The sequence below is a fragment of the Oncorhynchus mykiss genome, chromosome 20, assembly GCF_057628025.1.
Source record: "Oncorhynchus mykiss isolate SJ-2025 chromosome 20, ASM5762802v1, whole genome shotgun sequence".
In the NCBI taxonomy this organism is placed as follows: domain Eukaryota; kingdom Metazoa; phylum Chordata; class Actinopteri; order Salmoniformes; family Salmonidae; genus Oncorhynchus; species Oncorhynchus mykiss.
The window spans coordinates 27,707,025-27,733,367 of record NC_143041.1 but is presented as its reverse complement, the minus strand read 5'-3'; the positions used below and the strand labels follow the sequence as shown (position 1 = coordinate 27,733,367).

General features: G+C 42.6%; 1 protein-coding gene across 2 annotated transcripts in view; it reads right to left on the bottom strand.

Moving 5' to 3' along the window:
• The window catches only part of LOC149974532 (ubiquitin carboxyl-terminal hydrolase 42-like), a 34,404-nt gene that overhangs the window by 4,102 nt on the left and 3,959 nt on the right, over window positions 1-26,343 (bottom strand). The window contains exons 2-15 of one of the 2 annotated variants that reach the window (XM_090212800.1): window positions 13,485-13,547; window positions 11,708-11,966; window positions 5,355-5,564; window positions 4,622-4,732; window positions 4,202-4,301; window positions 3,744-3,811; window positions 2,605-2,675; window positions 2,421-2,503; window positions 2,182-2,293; window positions 1,901-2,041; window positions 1,551-1,651; window positions 1,214-1,370; window positions 507-1,133; window positions 305-381 (exon numbers count right to left, since the gene is read on the bottom strand). In XM_090212800.1, coding sequence (XP_090068926.1) covers window positions 305-381; window positions 507-1,133; window positions 1,214-1,370; window positions 1,551-1,651; window positions 1,901-2,041; window positions 2,182-2,293; window positions 2,421-2,503; window positions 2,605-2,675; window positions 3,744-3,811; window positions 4,202-4,301; window positions 4,622-4,732; window positions 5,355-5,564; window positions 11,708-11,957 — 2,108 coding nt within the window. In that variant the 5' untranslated portion in view covers window positions 11,958-11,966; window positions 13,485-13,547. The remainder of the gene's footprint in view (window positions 1-304; window positions 382-506; window positions 1,134-1,213; window positions 1,371-1,550; window positions 1,652-1,900; window positions 2,042-2,181; window positions 2,294-2,420; window positions 2,504-2,604; window positions 2,676-3,743; window positions 3,812-4,201; window positions 4,302-4,621; window positions 4,733-5,354; window positions 5,565-11,707; window positions 11,967-13,484; window positions 13,548-26,343) is intronic. The other variant, XM_090212799.1, reaches the window with a different exon arrangement.

Sequence of the window (26,343 nt, the reverse complement as noted above, 5' to 3'; positions counted from 1 at the left end):
TAAAACAATCTAATGCTGCGTGCACACAGGTTATTGCTGTATGGTACATCTCACGTAGTCTTCACAATCCATCCACCGCATCACAACAAAAAGTATCATGCTACACATTAGGAACTTTTTGTGTGGTTTACTTCTGGTATTGCACGGCAAACCAACGCATGTGGCATACTGCACGCAGTGCCACGCACCACAACCTAGTCCGGCAGAGGAGTCGCAGCAGTGTGGCTTGCCTCACAATTAAATAAACAGACTTCTGCCGGAACACAGTTTGATGCAACCGGTGTACACGAGGCGATACACTCACCTTGGGCCACTGTGGTGAGACTCCGCCTCATTAGAACTGCTGGGACCCAACCCAGGAGACAGTACATGACCGTTGACCTGCACAACAACACATACACAGATAATACACAGCTGCTTGTGTGTGTGAAGATTCTGCAAATGTAATGTGATGTGTGGATTCAAGTAAAGTATTTAAATATGTGTGCGTGTCTCGACTGAAGTACCTTCTCCGGTTGTTTGATGCCATTAACTTTGTGGTGTCCATTCTGATGTCCGATCTGGCTGAGTTTGGAGGAGCCGTTTGTCCCAGACCCGTTATGGTGCATGGTGGCCTGGCCGTTACTGATGCCGTTGGGCTTGAGGGCCAGCACTCTGGGGACGGGGCCGTAGACAGCCCCTCCCTTCCTCCCGTTAACGTGAGGCTTGGTTGTGCCGTTCTCCAAACCGCTGCCTCCCTCCTGGTCAGACTCCTCCGATGACTCCTGGCCATACGGCACCAGGAATGAGGCTCCATGACCGTTTCCGTTAACGGAGGGTGTACCGTTTATGCAAGGAGCCCGGGGCGCGGACATGTCTGAGGTAGTCTGTGACGAAGAACAGGAGGACGGCTGGGCGTAAGAGGAGGATGATGAGGAGGGGCGGATCTGTTTGCCCTGACCGATGAAGAAGGAGAGCTTCTGACGCTTGGCAGTGTCAGGGATACCTGTAGGACAGCTTAGAGAATGAGAGGAAGAGGAAGAAGAGGAGAGCAGGCCGTAGCTAGTCTTGCCCATGCTGCTGCTCCCACTGCTGGGCTTTGAGCCAGAGGGGAAGTCCCTTAGGGAGCCGTTCCCATTGATGTGAAAGGTGTTCTGGGGGAAAAAAAGACAGTTATTACACGTTGCTTTTGAAAAGAAGATTGTGCAGAGGCTAGTGTGTGTTGAGGCTGTACCTTGGCCATGTGTGGGGGCAGCTGTGGTCCTATGAAGCAAGTGTTGGTGTGTCGTGGTCCAATGTTGACCCGGGGTGTGAGGATGGGGCGGGGGGACGATTGTCCAGGGGGCCGACTCATGTGGTTGTAGTCCCCTCCGTTCTTCAGATCAGGTGACCTGGTGGCAAGAACAGGCAGCACCCATCACAGATGAGAAACTCAACCACTAAAAGGGAAATCCTGCACAGGACTATTGCATCGTCAAGCAGACTTCATTTTAGAAACACACGTAATGCTTCAACGCTCAGATATATTTTTCATCATTCAAACAAAAGGTGAATGGGAGCGAGCTACTCACCTGATATAGAAGAGGACGTACGCCTGCTGGTTGAGGACTGATCTGATGTCACTGACTGATACAGAGGAGTCATTCATCTGGTGCCACTGGCCGTTGCTAGCCTGAGAGAAAGTGGGGGGAGAAGGAGAGAAATTATAGACATGCATCCCACAAACATATAGTACGTCACACGGACACCATAGTAACCATAACCCCCTGTAGAAGACAGATGTAATCAAATATATCAGGCTTACATAGAAGTGGTAAAAGGCTTATTCGCTTGGAGGTTGTAAGCAGTCTCTCTCATTGATTGATTGGAGTGTGTTCGGGAGCAGTCTTAACAGTGGTTTTGCGTCTATGTTGGGGCTTACCTTGACGTAGCAGTAGTAGTGTCCAGCGTGGCAGCTGAAGCCAGAGTGCACCAGGACAGCGTAGAGCACATAGACCTGGGGCTCCCCGTGGGACTGAGACATGAAGGGACGCAGGTCCAGGCACTCAGGATACCTCACGTCCTAAGGGAGAGAGAGCAAGGCCATGTGAGATGATATCTCCCCAATTAAAGATTTCAGTAAAAATGTGACTGGTAAAACAGTTTTTAAAAGAAGTGGTCCATGTTTATGTTTCTGTTACTAATAACGTACTCTGAACTTACCTTAGCGATCTTGCCCCCGTTGTAGTTGGCGAAGCGCTTCAGTGAGATGGTGAGCACATTGGAGCTGCGGTGGATGGTGAATCTCTTAGAGGCTGGAACCATCTTCTTACACCTGCACACACAGTTGGAACGGTTATAAAAACCAATGAAACTAAAAACGCAGTTCACAAGGTTGCAATAACACTGGTTTAGGCAGCACTATGCTGAGACTAACAATAAATGAATACAGATATACTCACTTAGTGCATTTGTAGGCATTCTCTCCATCTAGCTGCTCAGGCTTAACAAACTGCTCCAGTGCTTTGGTGATACTGGGAGCAGTCTGAAAGGTAACACGGGTGACACGTGTCAATGATGTATTCTTAGAAAGAGGTTTGACAGGTTTCCTCACTGTACACCATGAAAAAGGTACTTCACTGTTACCTTTATTTCCAAAGCGACATCCAAATAAGGGTCAAACGTGTCAGAGACTGCTTTGCAGTTTAAACATTTCACTGTAAAAAAAGACAGCATAGACAATTATTAGATAATCGTACCTATTAACAACTATGACAGTCATCTAATCATAATTGCCTCTTCAAAAAGTTCTAATGGTGTCCAGCAGCACACACAGAGAAAGTATATCAATCAAATGTATTTTATAAAGTTTCTTTACAGATACCTGGTCTAATACCGCAAAGAGCAAGCAATGCTTGTATCTGCATCATATATATCACATACACAAAGTACCAGTCCAAAGTTTGGACACAACTACTCATTCAAGGGTTTTTCTTTATTTTTACTATTTTCTACATTGTAGAATAATAATGAAGACATCAAAACTATGAAATAACATATGGAATCATGTAGAAACCAAAAAAAAGTGTTAAACAAATCAAAATGTATTTTATATTTGATTTCTGAGGCTGGTAACAAAAATTAACTTATCCTCTGCAGCAGAGGTAACTCTGGGTCTTCCTTTCGTGTAGCGGACCTCATGAGAGCCAGTTTCATCATAATGATTGATGGTGTTTGTGATTGCACTTGAAGAAACTTACTTGAAATGTTCCACATTGACTGACCTTCATGTCTTAAAGTAATGATGGACTGTCGTTTCTCTTTGCTTATTTGAGCTGTTCTTGCCATAATATGGACTTGGTATTTTACCAAATAGGGCAATCTTCTGTATGCAACCCCTACCTTGTCACAACATAACTGATTGGCTCAAACGCATTAAGGAAAGAAATTCCACAAATTAACTTTTAACATGGCACACCTGTTAATTGAAATGCATTCCAGGTGACTACCTCATGAAGCTTGTTGAGAGAATGCCAATAGTGTGCAAAGCTATCATCAAGGTAAAGGGTGGCAACTTTGAAGAATCTCAAGTATAAAATACATTTGGACTTTTTTGGTTACTTAATGATTCCATGTGTTTTTTCATAGTTTTGATGTCTTCACTATTATTCTACAATGTAGAAAAGAATAAAAATAAAGAAAAATACTTGAATGAGTAGGTGTGTCCAAACGTTTGACTGGTACCGTTTATATATATTTTTTCAAGAAAGCACTAATAAGCCTACCTCTGGACCTTAGATACCCTCCAAAGACTTGATGGATGAAACTGGTTGCCTGTGTTTGCCTGTCCAATCTGTTGAAAAAGGAAACGTCAAACCATTAAAGATGCTAATCAGCGACTCCCAATAGCTTCAAGGGAAATTGCTGGCTATGTGTACACACAGGATCATTTAAATCAAGATAGCCTTAATTTAATTTCTCATTGGGACACAATGTCCTAGCCCTTTGAGGAGGAAGACAGCAGAAGAAATAGAGCAAAAGTAATTCCAGAGAGTAGAGGCAACCTGATGGAGGGCAGAATACCCACTCTACATAGGAGGAAGGCTTCCTAAAGTCAGTTAAGGGTCCCTAGTGTATAGGAGATGGTCACTGAAACATGATTTATTAATCATGTCTCACGCTGTGCTGTAAGTGAAATGTGAATGTGGGTCAGATGAGATGTGAGTTTCAGTGTAACACCTACTTGCTTCCGGGCAGGCAGGACTTTTGCATAGCATCCACTGTGTACCGCAGGAACTCATGGGCGTCCTCTTGGCTACCAAAACGGAAATGCTTTGCAATCCCTGCACAGGTGTGACAGAGGTATAGACAGGTGAAGAAGCAACATAATAAATTAGAGACTTTGACACTGTCAGTTTTCCCTCTAAAAATTACAGAATCAACTCTATATTTTCAGGAGGAAAACTAATTTTGCTGACTAGGTTTCCCAGAATTCTACACCTGTGATGCAGTCTCAACTCTCCTTCCATTTTTGTATGGAAAACAATTTTGCTGACAGGTTGGTTAGCTGTAATGGCTTTCAACACGTTTGCACAAAGACTAATTCCTATCCACACTGTGCGAAAGTCTTTCCCCCTCTGATTCCAAAGTAAATACTACTCACGTTTGAGCTCATTGAGGACTCCGATGGGCTTGATGACGTTCCCAGAGTTGGCAAAGACCTGGGTGATGTGATTCTGCATGGTGCACATCATACAGAATCCAGGCTCGTGACCTGAACATCAACACAGAGGCGGTCAATCGGGTAAATAGGCATTAAAGGTCTAATGCAGCCAGTTTGATCTCAATATCAAATAATTTTTGGGGAAAAAATTATTTCAGGGGGGGGGGGGGGGGAATCTTACTGTGTTTTCAATTTAAAATGGTTAAAAAAAAGTTTTTTTAGCAAAAAGCGATTTCTCAAGGAATAATTTTGCTAGGTCTGTCTGGGAGTGGTCTTAGTGCGTAGGGGAAACTGAAAACTAGCTGTTATTGGCAGAGCGGTTTAGAACTCTTATTGGTCTGTTAACTAATTTACCACCAGGTTATGTCACTAGGCAGGTAAAAACTACATCACACAAAAACAGGCTGAAATTTCAGGCAGTCTTTTCAAACAGAGCATTATCATAATTTCACAGTATTATTCCAAGTGCATAGTGTGGAAATGTATATAAAAAACACAGGAAAAACTTGACTGCACTGGGCCTTTAAGCAAAGAATCAACATACACTTTGATCAATTTGAAGCGCTCTTCTTTGTCTAAATATTACTTTTGTTTCTCTTTCTAACCTTCTCCTGCTTTGCATTATGAAAATGTAATATAAACAAAAGAGCCCCTGGTTCTATTATCTACATACACGTTTTAGAGTGCTCCCGGGACAGCATGTAGTTACTGAGGGGAGCAGTGTAGGTGAGACACTGCAGAGCCGAGTTGAGGAAGCAGGTATTGCCCAGGTTCTGGAGACCTGATCCGATGCGGTTGACCTGGTTCCACTTCAGGCTGAGCCGCTCGGCCGGGAACAGCACCTTCTGGGGCAAGGCGATGCCGTCCCCACTGGTCAGCACCACTGCGGAGGGGAAAGGGAAACCAACGGTAAAATACATATTACAAATGTCTTCCAGATTGCACAACTGTGTGAAAGCAGCCTCAAAATCACAGATGTCTGTTATTTTCTTGTTGCAATAATGCAATACAGCGTTGCCTGGTAGATAAATCAGTGGGAATACATTTTTTTTACTGCTTCCAACTTGAAGGCACTTTCAAATTGACAATCAATTTCTTTGAATTGAAAGCTAGGCATATTTGATGGATGGGTGGGGACAGCAGAGAGATGCTGTGTTTCTTGTTTAGTGACATAACATGTGGCGCCACAGGATCTATTGTTCAGGGTACATCCGGCTATTTACACCCCTCAAAATCGCAATATGGTTACATAACTGGGCCAGTATAATAGAAACATGTAGGGGAACCGGTTAAGGCAGTCACTTATGGAGAAGAGATCTGGGAAACCACTACTCAACTCAGCACTCCCTGTTTGGAATATAGTCTTGAAAGATTTCATTCATTACAATCGGGCATGAATTACATTTTCAATACTATTTTCCAATGAATTAAGGTCCTTTCCTTCTGTAATTTTATGCATTTGGAGCCCTGCAACCAAAGATACTGGGCAATACCACAGTAATGGAATTACGCTTTGACTCAGTTTTTTTTCAACTTTAAAATGTATGCCAAACCACAAACATTGATTTGAAAGTTTAACAAATGTACAGCTATGAATATAACTACTGTTCACTGAAGGAGGGAACGAGGTATAACATAGTATGGAGAGTCAACGGCCAATCACATTCACCCGAAAAAAAGAAGAAACCACATTCAACGAGCCAATGAATGCCAAGCACGCCCTCGGAAGCCCTGCCGTCCTGGCTATAATACTAGGACTTGCAATCAGTTCCGCTCCTATGCCTGACGGCATAGGGCCAACATATGTTATACCTCGGTTCCTCCTTCAGGGAACAGTAGTTATTTTCACAACTGTATATTCCCTTTCAGTCGGTCACTCAGTATAACATACTATGGGGACTTAGAATCACAAGCCTGCTCAGAAGATACCAAAAACTAGGAGGCCCTCAGCAGCCCAAGCACACACAAGTTCCACAGGCACCAAAAAGGGTTTACAGAAGACACCCTTTTCCCCTAATACTTATCTGAGAAGCCTGAACTGTCAGAGAGCCTCATGAGGCCTGAACTGTCAAGTCTCATATAGGTAACCAAAACCTGCTGTAATTTGGCTATGGATACTGACACGCTGCCACTGCAGCTCAAGTCCATAGACCAAAAAAGGTTCCAAGAACAATACTTACTGTGCAAGCCTGGAAATGTCAGAACGCGTACAACCGCAAGTACAAAACAGAACACCTGTCGTGACTTTGTAAAAGAGCACACGCGCACTGCATAGCATTGACTATAGTCAATGAACCAGGGCAAGCCGAGGCTAAAACCTGTTACTCGCGCGCTGCCAAGGCTCAAAACCACAGATAACGGTGGTAACCTTGCTAATGCGCGCTTTACACACTGCTGCACCCCAAGGCAGCCCAAGTTCCAAACCCACAGGGAATTGTGGTAACTCAGATAAATGCACAACCTGTGCGCTGCCACACTGGGAACAGTTACATCCAAGCAATAAAACCTCAAAACAGAACACCAACTCGCTGCAGCACAGATATCACCAATCATCATGCCCCTGAACAATGCCCAAGCAGCCGCCACACCACTGGTGGAGTGAGCATGCACACTGCTAGGCAACCCTTGCCCTTCGCTGTAAAGACACTGGAAAGAAAGCGACCTACCCCGAGCTGGATTAGTGAAACAGGCAAAAAGCTGGTCACATCCAAGTGTACAAAACATTAAGGACACCTGTCCTTTCCATGACAGACTGACCAGGTGAAGGCTATGATCCCTTATTGATGTAGCTTGTTAAACCAATTTTGTGGTGTCCAATTGTTATAGTAGCTACTATCTTGTCTCATCGCTACAACTCAAGTACGGGCTCGGGAGAGACGAAGGTTGAAAGTCATGCGTCCTCCGATACACAACCCAACCTAGGCGCACTGCTTCTTAACACAGCGCACATCCAACCCGGAATCCAGCCGCACCAATGTGTCAGAGGAAACACTGTGCACCTGGCAACCTTGGTTAGCGCGCACTGTGCCCGGCCCGACACAGGAGTCGCTGGTGCGCGATGAGACAAGGACATCCCTACCGACCAAGCCTTCCCTAACCCGGACGACGCTAGGCCAATTGTGTGTCGCCCCACGGACCTCCCGGTCGCGGCCGGTTACGACAGAGCCTGGGCGCGAACCCAGTCTCTGATGGCACAGCTGGCGCTGCAGTACAGCGCCCTTAACCACTGCGCCACCCGGGAGGCCAGATGCGCTGGATAAGAGCGACTCACAGGCGCAATTAGGGTTGAGTGCCATGCTCAAGGGCACATCGACATATTTTTCACCTTGTTGGCTCGATGAGTCGAACCAGCGACCTAGCCCAACACTCTTCACCGCTAGGCTTCCACTTCAAATCAGTGCAGATAAAGGGGAGGCGACAGGTTAACCTCACTAGGGTAGGGGGCAGCATTCAGAATTTTGCATGAAAAGTGTGTCCCTAATAACCTGCCTCAGGCCCAGAAGATAGGATATGCATATAATTAGAGTGTTTTCTATCCAAATCTACTAAAGTCTCCAAAACTGTTAAAATAATGTCTGAGTATAACAGAACTGATAAGGCAGGGAACACCTGAGGAAAATCCAACCAGGAATTACTATTATTTTGAAAGGCTGTTTTTCTATTGAAAGCCTATCCACCATACAAAGACTTAGGTCCCAGTTCACGAGCTCTATGTCTTCTTCTACATGTGGCCAGTGGAAATTTCCAGACATTTTCAGCCATGCGCCTGATCGGGAACGCGCCTTTCTTGTTTCTCTTTTTCTATTGACGAAGCTTTTGTCCGGTTTAAATATTATTTATGACAAAAACAACCGGAAGGTTGGCATGTTTCTAACCTTTATTGTACTTTTTGTCTGGACTTAGTGCACATGCCTTGAGCATTCGGATTACTGGACAAAACACACAAACAAAAAGGAGGCTTTTTGTCATAAAGAGGGACATTATCGAACATGTATTGTCTAACATGGAGACCTGGAAGTACCACCAGAAGAAGATCAAAGGTAAGTGATAACGTTTAATGTTATTTCTGACTTTTGTGACACTCCTTGGCTGGAAAATGGCTGTATGAGTTTCCGTGGCTAGGTGCTGACCTAACATAATCACAAAGTGTGCTTTCACAGTAAAGCCTTTTTGAAATCTGACACAGCGGTTGCATTAAGGAGAAGTTTCTTTATTCGTATGTTTAACACTTGTATTGTTTATCATTGTTTATGATGAGTATTACATAACGCGCCAATGTAAACTGATATTTTTGGATATCAATATGAACTTTATCGAACAAAACATACATGTATTGTGTAACATGAAGTCCTATGAGTGCCATCTGATGATCAAAGGTTAGTGGTTCATTTAAATCGCTATTTCTGACTTGTGAACCCTCTCCTTGGCTAGAAAATGGCTGTATGGTTTTCTGTGACTTGGTGCTGACCTAACATAATCGCATGGTGTGCTTTCACAGTAAAGCCTTTTTGAAATCAGACACTGTGGTTGGATTTACAATAAGTTTATCTTCAAAATTGTGTATAATACTTGTATGTTTGAGGAATTTTAATTATTGGATTTTTGTTTTGAATTCGGCGCCCTGCAATTTCACTGGCTGTTATTGAGGTGGTACTCTTATACCAGATAGGTTTTAAAATGATTTTTAAGCCTTGAGACAACGATTGTGTATGTGTGCCATTCAGAGGGTAATTAGGCAGGACAAAATATTTAAGTGCCTTTGAAAGGGATATGGTAGTACGGGCCAGGTGCACCGGTTTGTGTCAAGAACTTCAACGCTGCTGGGTTTTTCATGCTCAACAGTTTTCCCGTGTGTATCAAGAATGGTCCACCACCCAAAGGACACCAAGCCAACTTGACAACTGTGGGATATATTGGAGTCAAGATGGGCCAGCATCCCTATGGATCGCATTTGACACCGTGTAGAATCCATGCCCCAATGAATAGAGGATGTTCTGAGGGTAAAGGGGGGGATGCAACTCAATTAGAGGTCGACCGATTATGATTTTTCAATGCCGATACCGATTACTGGGGGACCAAAAAAGCCGATACCGATAAATCGGCCGATTTAAAAAAACGATTTGTAATAATGACAATTACAACAATACTGAATGAACACTTATTTTACCTTAGTATAATACATCAATAAAATCAATTTAGCCTCAAATAAATAATGAAACATGTTCAATTTGGTTTAAATAATGCAAAAACAAAGTGTTGGAGAAGAAAGTAAAAGTGCAATATGTGCTATGTAAGAAAGCTGAAGTTCCTTGCTCAGAACATGAGAACATATGAAAGCTGGTGGTTCCTTTTAACATGAGGCTTCAATATTCCCAGGTAAGAAGTTTTAGGTTGTAGTTATTATAGGAATTATAGGACTATTTCCCTATACCATTTGTATTTCATTAACCTTTGACTATTGGATGTTCTTATAGGCACTTTAGTATTGCCAGTGTAACAGTATAGCTTCCGTCCCTCTCCTCGCTCCTCCCTGGGCTCAAACCAGGAACACAACGACAAAAGCCACCCTCAAAGCTGCGTTACCCATGCAGAGCAAGGGAAACAACCACCCCAAGACTCAGAGCGAGCGACGTTTGAAACGCTATTAGCGCGCGCTAACTAGCCAGCCATTTCACTTCGGTTACACCAGCCTCATCTCGGGAGTTGATAGGCTTGAAGTCATAAACAGCGCAACGCTTGACGCACAACAAAGAACTGCTGGCAAAAAGCACGAAAGTGCTGTTTGAATGAATGTTTACGCACCTGCTTCTGCCTACCACCGCACAGTCAGATACTTGTATGGTCAGTCAGATTATATGCAACGCAGGACACGCTAGATCATATCTAGTAATATCATCAACCATGTGTAGTTAACTAGTGATTATGATTGATTGTTTTTATAAGATAAGTTTAATGCTAGCTAGCAACTTACCTTGGCTTACTGCATTCGCGTAACAGGCAGTCTCCGTGGAGTGCAACGGTCATTATTGCGTTGGACTAGTTAACTGTAAGGTTGCAAGATTGAATCCCCCAAGCTGACAAGGTGAAAATCTGTCGTTCTGCCCCTGAACGAGGCAGTTAATCCACCGTTCCTAGGCCGTCATTGAAAATAAGAATGTGTTCTTAACTGACATGCCTAGTTAAAAATATTTTTTAAAAAGGAGGCAAAATCGGTGTCCAAAAATACAGATTTCCGGTTGTTATGAAAACCGGCCCTAATTAAATCGGCCACTCCGATTAATCGGTCGACCTCTAAACTCAATATTAAGAAGGTATTCCTAATGTTTTGTACATGTGCATAAAGCGCGCACTGGATACAGGCCATGCAACCTCTGCAAACACTAAAACAACTTTCCCAGTTTGACAACAGATGCCACTCTGGCGGGAGAAATCAATAGGCGGATATCCCAGCCAATCACAAAACTGGTGGGTAAGTAATACTGTGAAACACTAGCATTCCACTATTAGTGCTATCTCATATATATATATATATATATATATATATATATATATATTTATTTATTATGGAAATTTTCTGAAATTACAATGCAACAATTAAAAATCTCATGTGTAGCACCTTTAAAGATGTAATTCTGTTTCCAAAAACCCACAAGGCAATATTTCTTAAACTTACAGAAGGTAAACAATTTAAATTACTAAATACAATTGTTGACATTAGTTTGTCAACATTGTGTTTTGATGGATTTATGATAGAAAACATCTACCAGAAAAACTAAAAGACCCCTTTTCCATCTGTTTATCCAGAAATCAAAGCCTTTACTTATGCCTTTTAAGGTGGAAAATGGTTGAAAGATGCAGCAATGCCTTCATTTCCAAAAAAATATAGACTTGGTCTTCATTTGACACTCAATTTGATATGCTGCTATGAACTTCACATTGGTGCTCATGCGTCCTTTGATGGAAACGCCCCATCCCTATCTGTTAGCGTCAAAATACTTCAGAATTGAGCACATCAACCCTCCTCACCTTGCTCCTTGGGCCTGTCTGCGGTGATGGCAGCACTGCTGCTGTAGACAGTGGCTCCAGGGGTTGGGCCCATGCAGCCCCCGGTCTTCACCCTGGGGGTGTCGGAGGATGAGGGACCCCCCGCCCCCCAGCTGGAGCACCCGCCGTCCATCCCGTTCCCGTCGCCGCCGGGGAAGGTCAGCGATCCGGAGCGCTTGCACCCGACTGACTCGTGGTCAGATTTCTCTGAAGATCTGTCAACTATGGTCATTGTTCATTGCTGTTAGACAAAAACAAATAAATACAGAGGAAGTTAGATAATGCTGTTTCTTTAGATACTACAGCTAACCTATTCTGAGTTGGGAGAACTGTGAAAAAAAATTGGTCTTGAAGACTAGCTCTGTGGCTAGAGGATGAAAGACTTTTACAGAAACAGCCCCTAAACCACCCAAAAGCATCCTATTTCAAACTCACATTATTTCCTGACAATCTAATGGTTCAGTACTACCATCCTACTTGAAGATGCAGATTGTGCCGAATTCACTGCACTATACGGAATTGTATGTTGTCGTATTCTAAGAACCTGCACAGCAACAGCGGATTGTCTGTAATATCATCATGTCACAATGTGACTAACAGGTTTCCAGTGCCTAAATAAATCAACTGATATTGTTAGATATGCCGGGTAGGATTTCAGTGCGTAGGTAGCACCAATCACACAGAGCATCTAACAGGATTGACCCACTAAATTACCAGCAGGTGGTCTGTCTGGTGGTGTAAATGGGTCATAAGTCATGTAGACAACACCACGGCCGTGGGATATAAAAGCAAAAGTAGCCTCTGAGGGAAAAGGAGGAGTTCTGCAGACAGTGGAGTAGCCCCAAAGGCATGCTGTGCTTATGGTTTGCATTGAATTTACATGCGACACAGAGCTCCCTTTAAAGTCAGATTTAGTGATACGTTTACTGACTGCAAGTTTGTTGTAATATTTTATTACAACAAAGTTAACTGCATTTGCTCCAGGGACTAGGGCGAAATCCCAAATGGACTCCTATGCTCCAGTGGAGATCTGAGAAGATTTGACAAGTGCAAACAATATTGAAATAGCTCCACCTTGTCCTGATAGGTTAGGTGGAAGTTTCATCATATTGCAACTAATTAGAACCTTTACAACTACCACAAGTGTATAGGGTGTAGGGACTAGGGGTCAGCGTTTGAGTTGCATCTGGGACACACTGGTATAGCTAGTAGATACATTGACACACAAAACTTTACTAAAATTACACAAAATGATATCACTACACTACCAGTCAGTAGTAGTGATTGATTATGTTATTAGCTAGCTAAAACTGAAGTCAAATGAACAACATTGTAGATAGTAGTAATGACATACAGGAACAATCCCCAAAATGAAACCAGAGACTGAAGAGGAAGCTAGGCATCCCACTCCCTCATTTTTTCTGGTTAGTCAATGAACTAACCAGATCCGGCTGCTATCGTAATGGCACAATATCTTTGGTATTGGTGCCTACGGGAGAGCCACCCCATAAGCATAATTTTTTTCAATTGTAAACGGCCTGAGTAAGACAATTTATCCACCATCTTTCCCTGAAATCAGAAGGGTCCTTGCTATCTGAGATCCTTAGGTGATGTCAGCTGGATGTCCTCATTGACGTGGAAATGTAAAAATGTTACGGGAAGGGTTATGGTAAGACATTCAGACACTAACTACCTTTATCACCTATTGACGATAGCAAAACACACCCGGTCAGAAGACACTAAGAGCCCCAATGCTTACTCTCAACATGCAGCGCTTCGCTTGCGGTATGGTTTTGGAAGCATAAAGGAACATCTTTCAGATCTGCAAGAAATCGTAAAAAGGACAAATCACTATACACCTTGATGGTTCCCACACTGCCATGTTACAGCACTTGTTTTAATGAAAACAGAAGGAAGACAGTCGATTGCCTGAGCTAATTAGATATGTCTCCGAACACCTGTGTGTAAACAGAGACAATTTGCCTCTAAACAGAACATGTAATTGCCAAGGCAGAAGCTACTATTCCTGGGGTGCAAACACATTAAGGCACAAAAAAAACTACAAATTAAACAAAATAATATATCATTACAGCACAAAATGTATAATACCACCATACAACAATTTTTAAATGTGTGTGTGTGTGTGTGTATAGAGTGCTAGTATAAGTATGTGTCTCTCTTCAGTGTGCGTTGTTCCATAAGGTGTAGTTTTATGTTGTTTTGTTAATTCGATTTTACTGCTTGCATGAGTTACTTGATGTGGAATAGAGTTCCATGTAGTTATCATGGCTCTGTGTAGTACTGTGCGTTTCCCAGAGTGTGTTCTGGAATTGGGAACTGTGAAGAGACCCCTGGTGGCATGTCTTGTGGGGTATACATGGGTTGCCATCGGACCTGTGTGCTAGTCGTTTGAACAGACAGCTCGGTGCTTTCAACATTTCAATACCTCTCACAAAAGACAAATAGTGATGAAGTCACTCCTCTACTTTAAGCCAAGAGAGATTGATATGCATGTCATTGATGTTAACTCTGTGTACATTAACCATACAGAAATGGTTTGTCGAGTTTAGTATGGAAGAACTTGACTGTTCTGCACAGAGCCCTGACCAAAACCACATCGAACACCTTTGGGATGTATTGGAACAATGACTGTGATCCATGCCTAATTGCCCAACATCAGTGCCCGACCTCACTAATGCTTGTGGCTGAATGGAAGCAAGTCCCCACAGCAATGTTCCAACATCTAGTGTAAAACTGTTATAGTAGCAGATATGGGTCCAATCCCATATTAATGCCCATGATTTTAGAATGAGATGTTTGATGAACAGGTGTTCACATACTTTTGGTCATGTAGTGTATATAATGTTGAGTCACCAGCATAAATAGATACCCAGGCTTTACGCAGTGCCAGATCATTAGAGAATAAAAAATAAAAAACTTCTTATGGCTGCAATCCCGTTAACGGGAGCGATATGACAACAACCAGTGAAAGTACAGGGCGCCAAATTCAAAAGAACAGAAATCGCATAATTAAAATTCCTCAAACATACATGTATCATATCTTTTTCAAGGTAGTCTTGTTGTTAATCCCACCACAGTGTCCGATTTCAAATAGGATTTACGGGGAAAGCACCACAAACGATTATGTTAGGTCACCAACAACTCACAGAAACACACAGCCAATTTTTCCAGCCAAAGAGAGAGAGAGAAAAAAAAAAAATCACAGAGAGAGATAAAATTAAATCACTAACCTTTGATAATCTTCATCAGATGACACTCATAGGACTTAATGTTACACAATACATATATGTTGTGTTTGAAAAAGTTCATATTTATATTTTTAAGATCTGAGTTTACATTGGTGCGTTACATTCACTAGTTCCAAAAACATCCAGTGATTTTGCATAGCCACATGGATTCAACAGAAATACTCATCATAAATGTAGATGATAATACAAGTTATACACATGGAACTATAGATATACCTCTCTTTAATGCAACCGCTGTGTCAGATTTTTAAAAAAACTTTACGGAAAAATAAAAACCATGCAATAACCTGAGACGGCGCTCAGAATAAGTCACATAGCCGCCACTTTGGAGTCAACTATAACCATAAATGACATGCTAAATATTCCCTTACCTTTGATGATCTTCTTCAGAAAGTCTCCCAGGAATCCCAGGTCCACAATAAATGCTTGATTTGTTCGATAATGTCCATTATTTATGTCCAATTAGCTACTTTTGTTAACGCGTTAGGTACACCTATCCAAACGCTGGAGCTGGTCGACAGTTTCTTCTGACAAAAACTTCAAAAAGTTATATTACAGGTCGAAGAAACATTTCAAACTAACTACAGAATCAATCATTAGGATGTTTTTAACATATAGCTTCAATAAAGTTCCAACCGGATAATTCCTTTGTCTCTAGAGGAGGAACAGAATACAGGAAGATATCATGCGGTATGCGCGTGACCTGGAACTGGCACTCTGCCAGTAGTCTGATGCATTCTGTTCTTATTCAGCCCCACATAACAGCAGAAGCCTCATTCAAATTTCTAAAGACGGTTGACATCTAGTGGAAGCTCTAGGAAGTGGATCTTCATTCATATCTAACAGGGATTTCAAAATGGAATGGTTTGAAAATATACCAGCCTCAGATTTCTCACTTCCTGTTAGGATTCCTTCTCAGGTTTTTGCCTGCCATATGAGTTCTGTTATACTCACAGACATCATTCAAACAGTTTTAGAAACTTCAGAGTGTTTTCTATCCAATACTACTACTGCTACTACTAATATGCATATATTAGCAAATGAGAATGAGGAGCAGGCCATTTACTCTGGGCACCTTTCATCCAAGCTACTCAATAGTGGCCCTGCAGCCATAAGAAGTTAAGCAAGGGGCCTAGACAACTGCCCGACTACCTGGATTATGTTGGAGGCTTCCATATAATTTTTTTATTTCACCTTTAACCAACCAGGTAGGCCAGTTGAGAACAAGTTCTCATTTACAACTGCGACCTGGCCGAGATAAAGCAAAGTGACACAAACAGAGTTACACATGGAATAAAAAAAACGTACAGTCAATAACACAATAGAAAAGTCTATATACAGTGTGTGCAAATTAAGTAAGATTAGGGAGGTAAGGCAATAAATAGGTCATAGCGGTAAAGTAATTACAATTTAGCAATTAAACACTGGAGTGATAGATGTGCAGAAGATGAATGTGCAAGTAGGGATACTGGGGTGCAAAGGAGCAAAACAAAAATATGGGTATGAGGTAGTTGGATGGGCTATTTACAGATGGGCTATGTACAGGTGCAAAGATCTGTAAGCTGCTCTGACAACTTATGCTTAAAGTTAGTGAAGGAGATAGGAGTCTCCAGCTTCTGTGATTTTTGCAATTCGTTCCAGTCATTGGCAGCAGAGAACTGGAAGGAAAGGCGGCCAAAGTAGGAATTGGCTTTGGGGGTGACCAGTTTAATATACCTGCTGGAGCGCGTGCTACAGGTGGGTGCTGCTATGTGACCAGTGGGTGCTGCTATGTGACCAGTGAGCTGAGATAAGGCGGGGCTTTACCTAGCAAAGACTTATAGATGACCTGGAGCCAGTGTGCTTGGCGACAAATATGAGCGAGTATATGGGGCTTTGGTGACAAAACGGATGGTACTGTGATAGACCGCATCCAATCTTCTCAGTAGAGTGTTGGAGGCTATTTTGTAAATGACATTACCGAAGTAAAGGATCGGTAGGATAGTCAGTTTCACGAGGGTATGTTTGGCAGCATGAATGAAGGATGCCTTGTTACGAAATAGGAAGCCGATTTTAGATTTAATTTTGGATTGGAGATGCTTAATGAGAGTCTGGAAGGAGAGTTTACAGTCTTACCAAACACCTAGGTATTTGTAGTTGTCCACATATTCTAAGTCAGAACCGTCCAGAATAGTGATGCTAGACAGGCGGGCAGGTGCGGACAGCGATCGGTTGAAGAGCATGCATTTAGTTTTACTGCATTTAAGAGCAGTTGGAGGCCATGGAAGGAGAGTTGTATGGCATTGAAGTTCGTTTGGAGGTTAGTTAACACAGTGTCCAAAGAAGGGCCAGAAGTATACAGAATGGTGTCGTCTGCATAGAGGTGGATCAGAGAATCACCAGCAGCAAAAGCGACATCATTGATGTATACAGAGAAAAGAGTCAGCCTGAGAATTGAACCCTGTGGCACCCCATAGAGACTGCCAGAGGTCCAGACAACAGGCCCTCCGATTTGACACACTGAACTCTGTCTGATAAGTAGTTGGTGAACCAGGCAATGCAGTCATTTGAGAAATTTAGGCTGTTGAGTCTGCCAATAAGAATGTGGTGATTGACAGAGTCGAAAGCCTTGGCCATGTCGATGAATACAGCTTGCACAGTATTGTTTTTTATCAATGGCAGTTATAACTTTTAGGACCTTGAGCGTGGCTGAGGTGCACCCATGACCAGCTCTGAAACCAGATTGCATAGCGGAGAAAGTACGGTGGGATTCGAAATGGTCGGTGATCTGTTTGTTAACTTGGCTTTCGAAGACCTTAGAAAGGCAGGGTAGGATAGATATAGGTCTGTAACAGTTTGGGTCTAGAGTGTCTCCCCCTTTGAAGAAGGGGATGACCGCTGCATCTTTCCTATCTTTGGAGATCTCAGACGATATGAAAGAGGTTGAACAGGCTAGTAATAGGGGTTGCAACAATAATTTTAGAAAGAGAGCGTCCAGATTAGAGGTAGACTTATTAAATCGGAATAGCCGATTAATTAGGGCCGAATTTCAAGTTTTCATAACAATCGGAAATTGGAAATTTTGGACACCGATTTTGCCGATTTTTTTATCTTTTTAAAAAAAAAATTTACACACATTTATTTAATCTTTATTTAACGAGGCAAGTCAGTTAAGAACACATTCTTATTTTCAATGATGGCCTAGGAACGGTGGGTTAACTGCCTTGTTCAGGGGGAGAACAGATTTTTACCTTGTCAGGTCAGGGATTCAATCTTGCAACCTTACGGTTAACTAGTCCAATGCTCTAACCACCTGCCTCACGAGGAGCCGGCCTGTTACGCGAATGCAGTAAGAAGCCAAGGTAAGTTCCTAGTTAGCATTAAACTTAATCACTAGTTATAACTACACATGGTTGATATTACTAGTTTATCTAGCGTGTCCTGCGTTGCATATAATCGATGCAGTGCTCATTCGTGAAAAAGGACTGTCGTTGCTCCAACGTGTACCTAACCATAATCACCAATGCCTTTCTTAAAATCAATACACAGAAGTATATATTTTTAAACCTGCATATTTAGCTAAAAGAAATCCAGGTTAGCAGGCAATATTAACCAGGTGAAATTGCGTCAATTCTCTTGCGTTCATTGCACGCAGAGTCAGGGTATACCCAACAGTTTGGGCCGCCTGGCTCATTGCGAACTAATTTGCCAGAATTTTACGTAATTATGACATAACATTGAAGGTTGTGCAATGTAACAGGAATATGTAGACTGATGGATGCCACTCGTTAGATAAAATACGTAACGGTCCCGTATTTCACTGAAAGAATAAACGTCTTGTTTTCGAGGTGAGTTTCCGGATTCTACCATATTAATGACCTAAGGCTCGCATTTGTGTGTGTAATTATGTTATAATTAAGTCTAGGACTTCATAGAGCAGTCTGAGTGATGATAGGCACCAGCAGGCTCATAAGCATTCATTCAAACAGCACTTTCGTGCATTTTGCCAGCAGCTCTGCTGTTTATGACTTCAAGCCTATCAACTCCCGAGATTAAGCCGGTGTAACGATGCGATGTGAAATGGCTAGCTAGTTAGCGGGGTGCGCGCTAATAGCGTTTCAAACGCCACTCGCTCTGAGACTTGGAGTAGTTGTTCCCCTTGCGCTGCATGGGTAGCGCTGCTTCGAGGGTGGCTGTCGTTGTTGTGTTCCTGGTTCGAGCCCAATTAGGAGCAAGGAGAGGTAAGGAAGCTATACTGTTACACTGGCAATACTAAAGTGCCTATAAGAACATTCAATAGTCAAAGGTATATGAAATACAAATGGTATAGGGAGAAATAGTCCTATAATTCCTATTATAACTACAACCCAAAACTTCTTACCTGGGAATATTGAAGACTCATGTTAAAAGGAACCCCCAGCTTTCATATGTTCTCATGTTCTGAGCAAGGAACTTCAGCTTTCTTACATTGCACATATTGCACTTTTACTTTCTTCTCCAACACTTTGTTTTTGCATTATTTAAACCAAATTGAACATGTTTGATTATTTATTTGAGGCTAAAATGATTTTATTGATGTATTGTTTTGTCATTATTACACATACAAATTTTTTTTTAAATCGGTATGGGCTTTTTTTTTTGTCCCCCCCAAAAAAACGGTATCGTCGTTGGAAAATCATAATCGGTCGATCGTCTAGCCCAACTGACTTGTAGGGGTCCAGATCTCGCAGCGGTTTCAGAACATCAGCTATCTGGATTTGGGTGAAGGAGAAATGGAGAGGCTTGGGCAAGTTGCTGTGGGGGGGGTGCAGAGCTGTTGACCGGGGTAGGGGTAGCCAGGTGAAAAGCATGGCCAGCCGTATATAAATGCTTATTGAAATTCTCAATTATAGTGGATTTAAATCGGTGGTGACAGTGTTTCCTAGCCTCAGTGGACAGCTGGGAGGTGCTACTCTTATTCTCCATGGACTTTACAGCGTCCCACAACTTTTTGGAGTTCGTGCTACAGGATGCAAATTTCTGTTTGAAAAAGCTAGCCTTTGCTTTCCTAACTGCCTGTGAATATTGGTTCCTAACTTCCCTGAAAAGTTGCATATCACGGCGGCTATTCGATGCTAATGCAGTACGCCACAGGATGTTTTTGTGCTGGTCAAGGGCATTCAGGTCTGGAGTGAACCAAGGGCTATATCTGTTCCTGGTTCTACGTTTTTGAATGGGGCATGCTTATTTAAAAATGGTGAGGAATGCACTTTTAAAAGAAGAACCAGGCATCCTCTACTGACGGAATGAGGTCAATATCCTTCCAGGATACCTGGGCCAGGTCGATTAGAAAGGCCTGCTCGCTGAAGTGTTTTAGGGAGCATTTGACAGTGATGAGGGGTGGTCGTTTGACCGCAGACCCATTACGGACACAGGCAATGAGGCAGTGATCACTGAGATCCTGGTTGAAGACAGCAGAGGTGTATTTAGAGGGCAAATTGGTCAGGACGATATCTATGAGGGTGCCCGTGTTTACGGATTTGGGGGTTGTACCTGGTAGGTTCATTGATAACTTGTGTGAGATTGAGGGCATCAAGCTTAGTTTGTAGGATGGCCGGGGTGTTAAGCATGTCCCGGTTTAGGTCACCTAGTAGCACGAGCTCAGAAGATAGATGGGGGGCAATCAGTTCACATATGGTGTCCAGGGCACAGCTGGGGGCTGAAGGTGATCTATAACAAGCACCAACTGGTTTGGACACAGACCTGGATAGTAAGCCAGCAGAGTTCTGTCAATCTCTGCAGTATATTGAAACTCCACACCCTTTGGCAGTTCTATCTTGTCAGAAAACGTTATAGTTAGGGATGGAAATTCCAGGATTATTGGTGGCCTTCCTAAACCAGGATTCAGACACGGCTAGAACATCCGGGTTGGCAGAGTGTGCTAAAACAGTGAATAAAACAAACTTAGTGAGGAGGCTTCTAATGTTAACATGCATGAAACCTAGGCTTTTACGGTTACAGAAGTCAACAAATGAGAGCGCCTGGGGAATGGGAGTGGAGCGAGGCCAGGCAGGGCCTGGATTAACCTCTACATCACCAGAGGAACAGAGGAGTAGGATAAGGGTACAGCTATAGGCTATAAGAACTGGTTGTCTAGTGCGTTCGGAACAAAGAGTAAAAGGAGCAGGTTTCAGTGCGTGGAAGAATATATTCAAGGCATAATGTACAAACAAGGGTATGGTAGGATGTGAATACAGTGGAGGTAAACCTAGGCATTGAGTGACGATGAGGTACTGTCTCTAGAGACACCATTTAAACCAGGTGAGGTCACCGCATGTGTGGGAGGTGGAACAAAAGGGCTAGCTAGCTAAGGCATTTTGAGCAGGGCTGGAGGCTCTACAGTTAAATAAGACAATCACTAACCAAAAAAGCAATGGACAAGGCACATTGACATTAGGAAGAGGCATGTGTAGCCGAGTGATCAAAGGGTCCAGTGAGTAGCTAGGCGAGCTGGAGACACGGCAATTGACAGCTAGCAGGCCGGGGCTAGCAGATGGGCCTTCAGGGGACGTCGCGACGGAGGAGTCTGTTGATACCCCCTCGGGCGGATTAGGTCAGTAGACCAGTCGTGATGGATCGACAGGGCTCCGTGTTGGCAGTAAAAGGGGTCCAGGCCCACTGGCAAAATAGGTATTGTAGCCCAATAAGTGGCTGATGGACCTCTTCAGCGAACTGAGAGATGGGCCTAGCAGGGCCTCCAGGCTAACTGGTGCTTGCTTCAGGACAGAGACGTTAGCCAAGAGTAGCCACTCGGATAGCAGCTAGCTAGCCGAGATAATCCAGGTGACAAGATTCAGAGCTTTTGGTAGGAATCCGGAGATGTGGCAGATGTGCAGACTGGCAGGAGTTGACCGGGCTGAGGTTAGCTGATGACAGCCACTGCTAGCGATCTGGCTAGCTTCTGTTGGGGGTTCTGGTTATAAAGTATAGAAAATAGCAGATCTATACCACATTGGGTGAGGCGGGAGTGTATGTCGAAATTGAGGTTTAAAATATATACGAAGAAAAATAAAAAAAAGATACAGACACGGGACATGACAAGACAATGACGAGGCCCCACAGAACACCCTCTGTGGGGCCTCCCGAGAGGCGCAGCGGTCCAAGGAACTGCATCACAGTGCTTGAGACATCACTACACACCCGGGTTTGACCGGCCAGGATGTCCTTATCCCATCACGCTCTAGCGACTCCTGTGGCGGGCAGGGCACATGCACACTGACACGATCGCCAGTTGTACGGTATTTCCTCCGAAACATTAGTGATGCTGGCTTTCGAGCAGTGTCAAGAAGCAGTGCGGCTTGGCATTGTCGTGCTTCGGAGGACGTCGCCTCGACCTTCGCCTCTCCCGATTCAGAGTTGCAGCGATGGGACAGGACTAACTACCAAACGAAGATCATGAAATTGGCAAGAAAAATAGGGTAAAATGTTTAAGAACACACTGTGTTCTGTTAAGACAGGTAACTCGCTCCATGATATAGCAGAAGATGTAAAGCCATCATCACTTCCACACTCAATTTACAGAATTCAAAATTACAAAGCTTGTCCTTCATAACTGTCCGTTTTAAAAGGGATGTGTCGTAGAGGTTGAGCGATTATGATTTTTCAACGCCGATACCGATTATTGGAGGACCAAAAGAAGCAGATACCGATTAAATAAACATTATTTAACATACATACATACATACATACATACATACATATATATATATATATATATATATAAAAAATAATGACAAATACAACAATACTGAATGAACAATTAACACTTTTTTTACTTAATATAATACATAGTCTAATTAGTCTCAAATAATGAAACATGCTCAATTTGGTTTATATAATGCAAAAACACAGCGCTTGAGAAGAAAGTAAAAGTGCAATATGGGCCATGTAAAAAAAGCTAACGTTGAAGTTCCTTGCTCAGAACATATATATTCCCAGTTCTTCAAAATTCCCAGTTAAGAAGTTTTAGGTTGTAGTTATTATAGGAATTATGATCCGTCGACTATTTCTCTCCATACCATTTGTATTTCATATACCTTTGACTATTGGATGTTCTAATAGGCACTTTAGTATTGCCAGCCTAATCTCGGGAGTTGATAAACTTGAAGTCATAAACCACGCTGTGAAGCAAGCATTGCTAAAAGCTGCTGGCAAATGCAGTAAAGTTTGAATGAACGAGCCTGCTGATGCCTATGTAACTTTAAACGGTCCCCTCGCCCATACCCGGGCGCGAACCAGGGACCCTCTGCACACATCAACAGTCACCCTCGAAGCATCGTTACCCATCGCTCCACCTTGCAGAGCAAGGGGAACTACTACTTCAAGGTCTCAGAGCAAGTGACGTCACTGATTGAAACGCTATTTAGCGCACCGCTAACTAAGCTAGCCGTTTCACATCCGTTACACCTACCACCGCTCAGTCGGACTGCTCCATAAAACCATAGACTTAATTATAATAAACACAACAGAAATACAAGCCGTTGGTCATTAATATGGTAAAATCCGGAAACTATCATTTCGAAAACAGAAATGTTTATTCTTTCACTAAAATACGGAACTGTTCCGTATTTTATCCAACGGGCGGCAACCTTAAGAAAGGCTTATGTTTATGTTTATGGTTAGGTACATTCATGCAACGATTGTCCTTTTTTCACAAATGACCTTTTTTTATTTTCAATCATCCCCCGTTTGGCAAAGTAGGCTGTGATTTGATGATAAATTAACAGGCACCACATGTATTATATGCAACGCAGGACAAGCTAGTTAACCTAGAAATATCAACAACCATGTGTAGTTAACTAGTGATTGTTAAGATTGTTTTTTATAAGATAAGATTAATGTTAGCTAGCAACTTACCTTGGCTCCTTGCTGCACTCGCGTAACAGGTGGTCAGCCTGCCACGCAGTTCCTCGTGGAATGAAATGTAATCGGGCATTCAAAAATGTTGATTAAAGACATGAAATCGTCCCCAATTAAAAATTGGCCAAGCCGATTAATCGGTCGACCTCTAATGTGTAGATTCAGAGTTTGTTGTTGGCATGTCATGCCAAAGTTTGCTAATCCTGCCAATGAAAAAAATCATTAAAGTAGTTTGGCAATATCAATGGGTTTTGTGATGAATGAGCCATCTGATTCAATGACGGATGGAGCCGAGTTCACCATTTTACACAAAATTTCATTTAAGGAACTCCAAAACCATCATTCTTTCTAGAATTTATTTTTGTATGTTTAGTTTAATCACGACTTCTCAATATACAGTACACGTTTGCCAGTCATCTGTGCAGCCAGACTTATTTGTAATTCCTTTTGCCTCGACCCCCTCTCAACCGTAAAAATTTTTCAATTCCTCATCAACCATTTTTAGTCATTTTCTTAATGGGTGCTTGCTTATTAGTAACTGGAATAAGCAATTTCTTAAATATGTCAAGCGATTTCATTCCTGTGCTATTTCTAAATACCCTGGTAGGGTTGACTGATAACCTAAACCAGGTTGAAGGCACTGCTTACAGTTTGAAGATTTTTCTTGAGTGAACTAGGCAGGTAGCCTAGCGGTTAGAGCTTTGTGACAGCAATCGAAAAGTTGCTGGATCAAATCCCCGAGCTGACAAGGTAAAAATCTGTAGTTCTGCCCCTGAGCAAGGCAGTTGACCCACAAGGCAGCCCCCCGCACCTCTCTGATTCAGAGGGGATGAGTTAAATGTGGAAGACACATTTATGGGTTCGATTACAGGTTCAAAATGGCCAGAAACAAATACCTTTTTTTTTTTAACTCGTCAGTCTATTCTCGTTCTGAGAAATGAAGGCTATTCCATGCGAGAAGTTGCCAAGAAATTGAAGATCTCATACAACGCTGTGTACTACTCCCTTCACAGAACAACGCAAACGGTCTCTAACCAGAATAGAAAGAGTGGGAGGCCCCGGTGCACAACTGAGCAAGAGGACAAGTACATTAGAGTGTCTAGTTTGAGAAACAGACACCTCAACTGGCAGCTTTAATAAATAGTGCTTGCAAAACACCAGTCTCAACATCAACAGTGTTGAGGCGACTCCGGGATGCTGGCCTTCTAGGCAGAGTTGCAAAGAAAAAGCCATCTCAGACTGGACAATAAAAATAAAAGATTAAGATGGGCAAAAGAAGACACTGGACAGAGGAAGATTGGAAAAAAGTGTAATGGACAGACAAATCTAAGTTTGAGGTGTTCAGATCACAAAGAAATAAAAAATGAAATGATGCTGGAGGAGTACTTGACACCATCTGTCAAGCATGGTGGAGGCAATGTGGCGGTCCTGGGGGGTGCTTTGGTAGTGGTAAAGTGTGAGATTTGTACAGGGTAAAAGGGATCATGAAGACCATAACCTGTGGATGGCGCTTAATTGGAGCCAATTTCCTCCTATAACAGGACAATGACCCAAAGCACAGCTCCAAACTATGTAAGAACTATTTAGGGAAGAAGCAGTCAGATGATATTCTGTCTATAATGGAGTGGCCAGCACAGTCACCTGATCTCAACCCTATTACGCGGTTGTGGGAGCAGCTTGACCACATGGTACGTAAGAAGTGCCCATCAAGCCAATCCAACACGCGAGAGGTGAAATCTCTTCCGATTACATCAACAAATTGACAACTAGAGTGCCAAAGGTCTGCAAGACTGTAATTACTGCAAATGGAGGATTCTTTGACGAAAGCAAAGTTTGAAGGACACAATTATTTCAATTAAAATTCATTATTTATAACCTTGTCAAAATCTTGACTATATTGCCTATTCATTTTGCAACAAATTTCATGTATGTTTTCATAGAAAAACAAGGAGATTTCTAAGTGACACCCAAACTTTTGAACAGTAGTGTATATATTGACACAGTACCAGTCAAAAGTTGACACCTACTCATTCCAGGGTTTTTCTTTATTTTTTACTCTTTGCCTTGATGACATCTTTGCACAGTCTTCATGAGGTAGTCACCTGGAATGCATTTCAATTAACAGGTGTGCCTTGTTAAAAGTGAATGTGGAATTTCTTTCCTTTTTAATGCATTTGAGCCAATCAGTTGTGTTGTGACAAGGTAGGGGGTCGTATACAGAAGATAGCCCTATTTGGGAAAAGACCAAGTCCATATTATGGCAGCTCAAATAAGCAAAGAGAAACGACAGTCCATCATTACTTTAAGACATGAAGGTCAGTCAATACAGAACAATCCAAGAACTTTACGTTTTTTCAAGTGCTATGATGACTGGCTCTCATGAGGACCGCCAAAGGAAAGGAAGACCCAGAGTTACCTCTGCTGCAGAGAATACGTTCATTTTTGTTACCAGCCTCAGAAATTGCAGCCCAA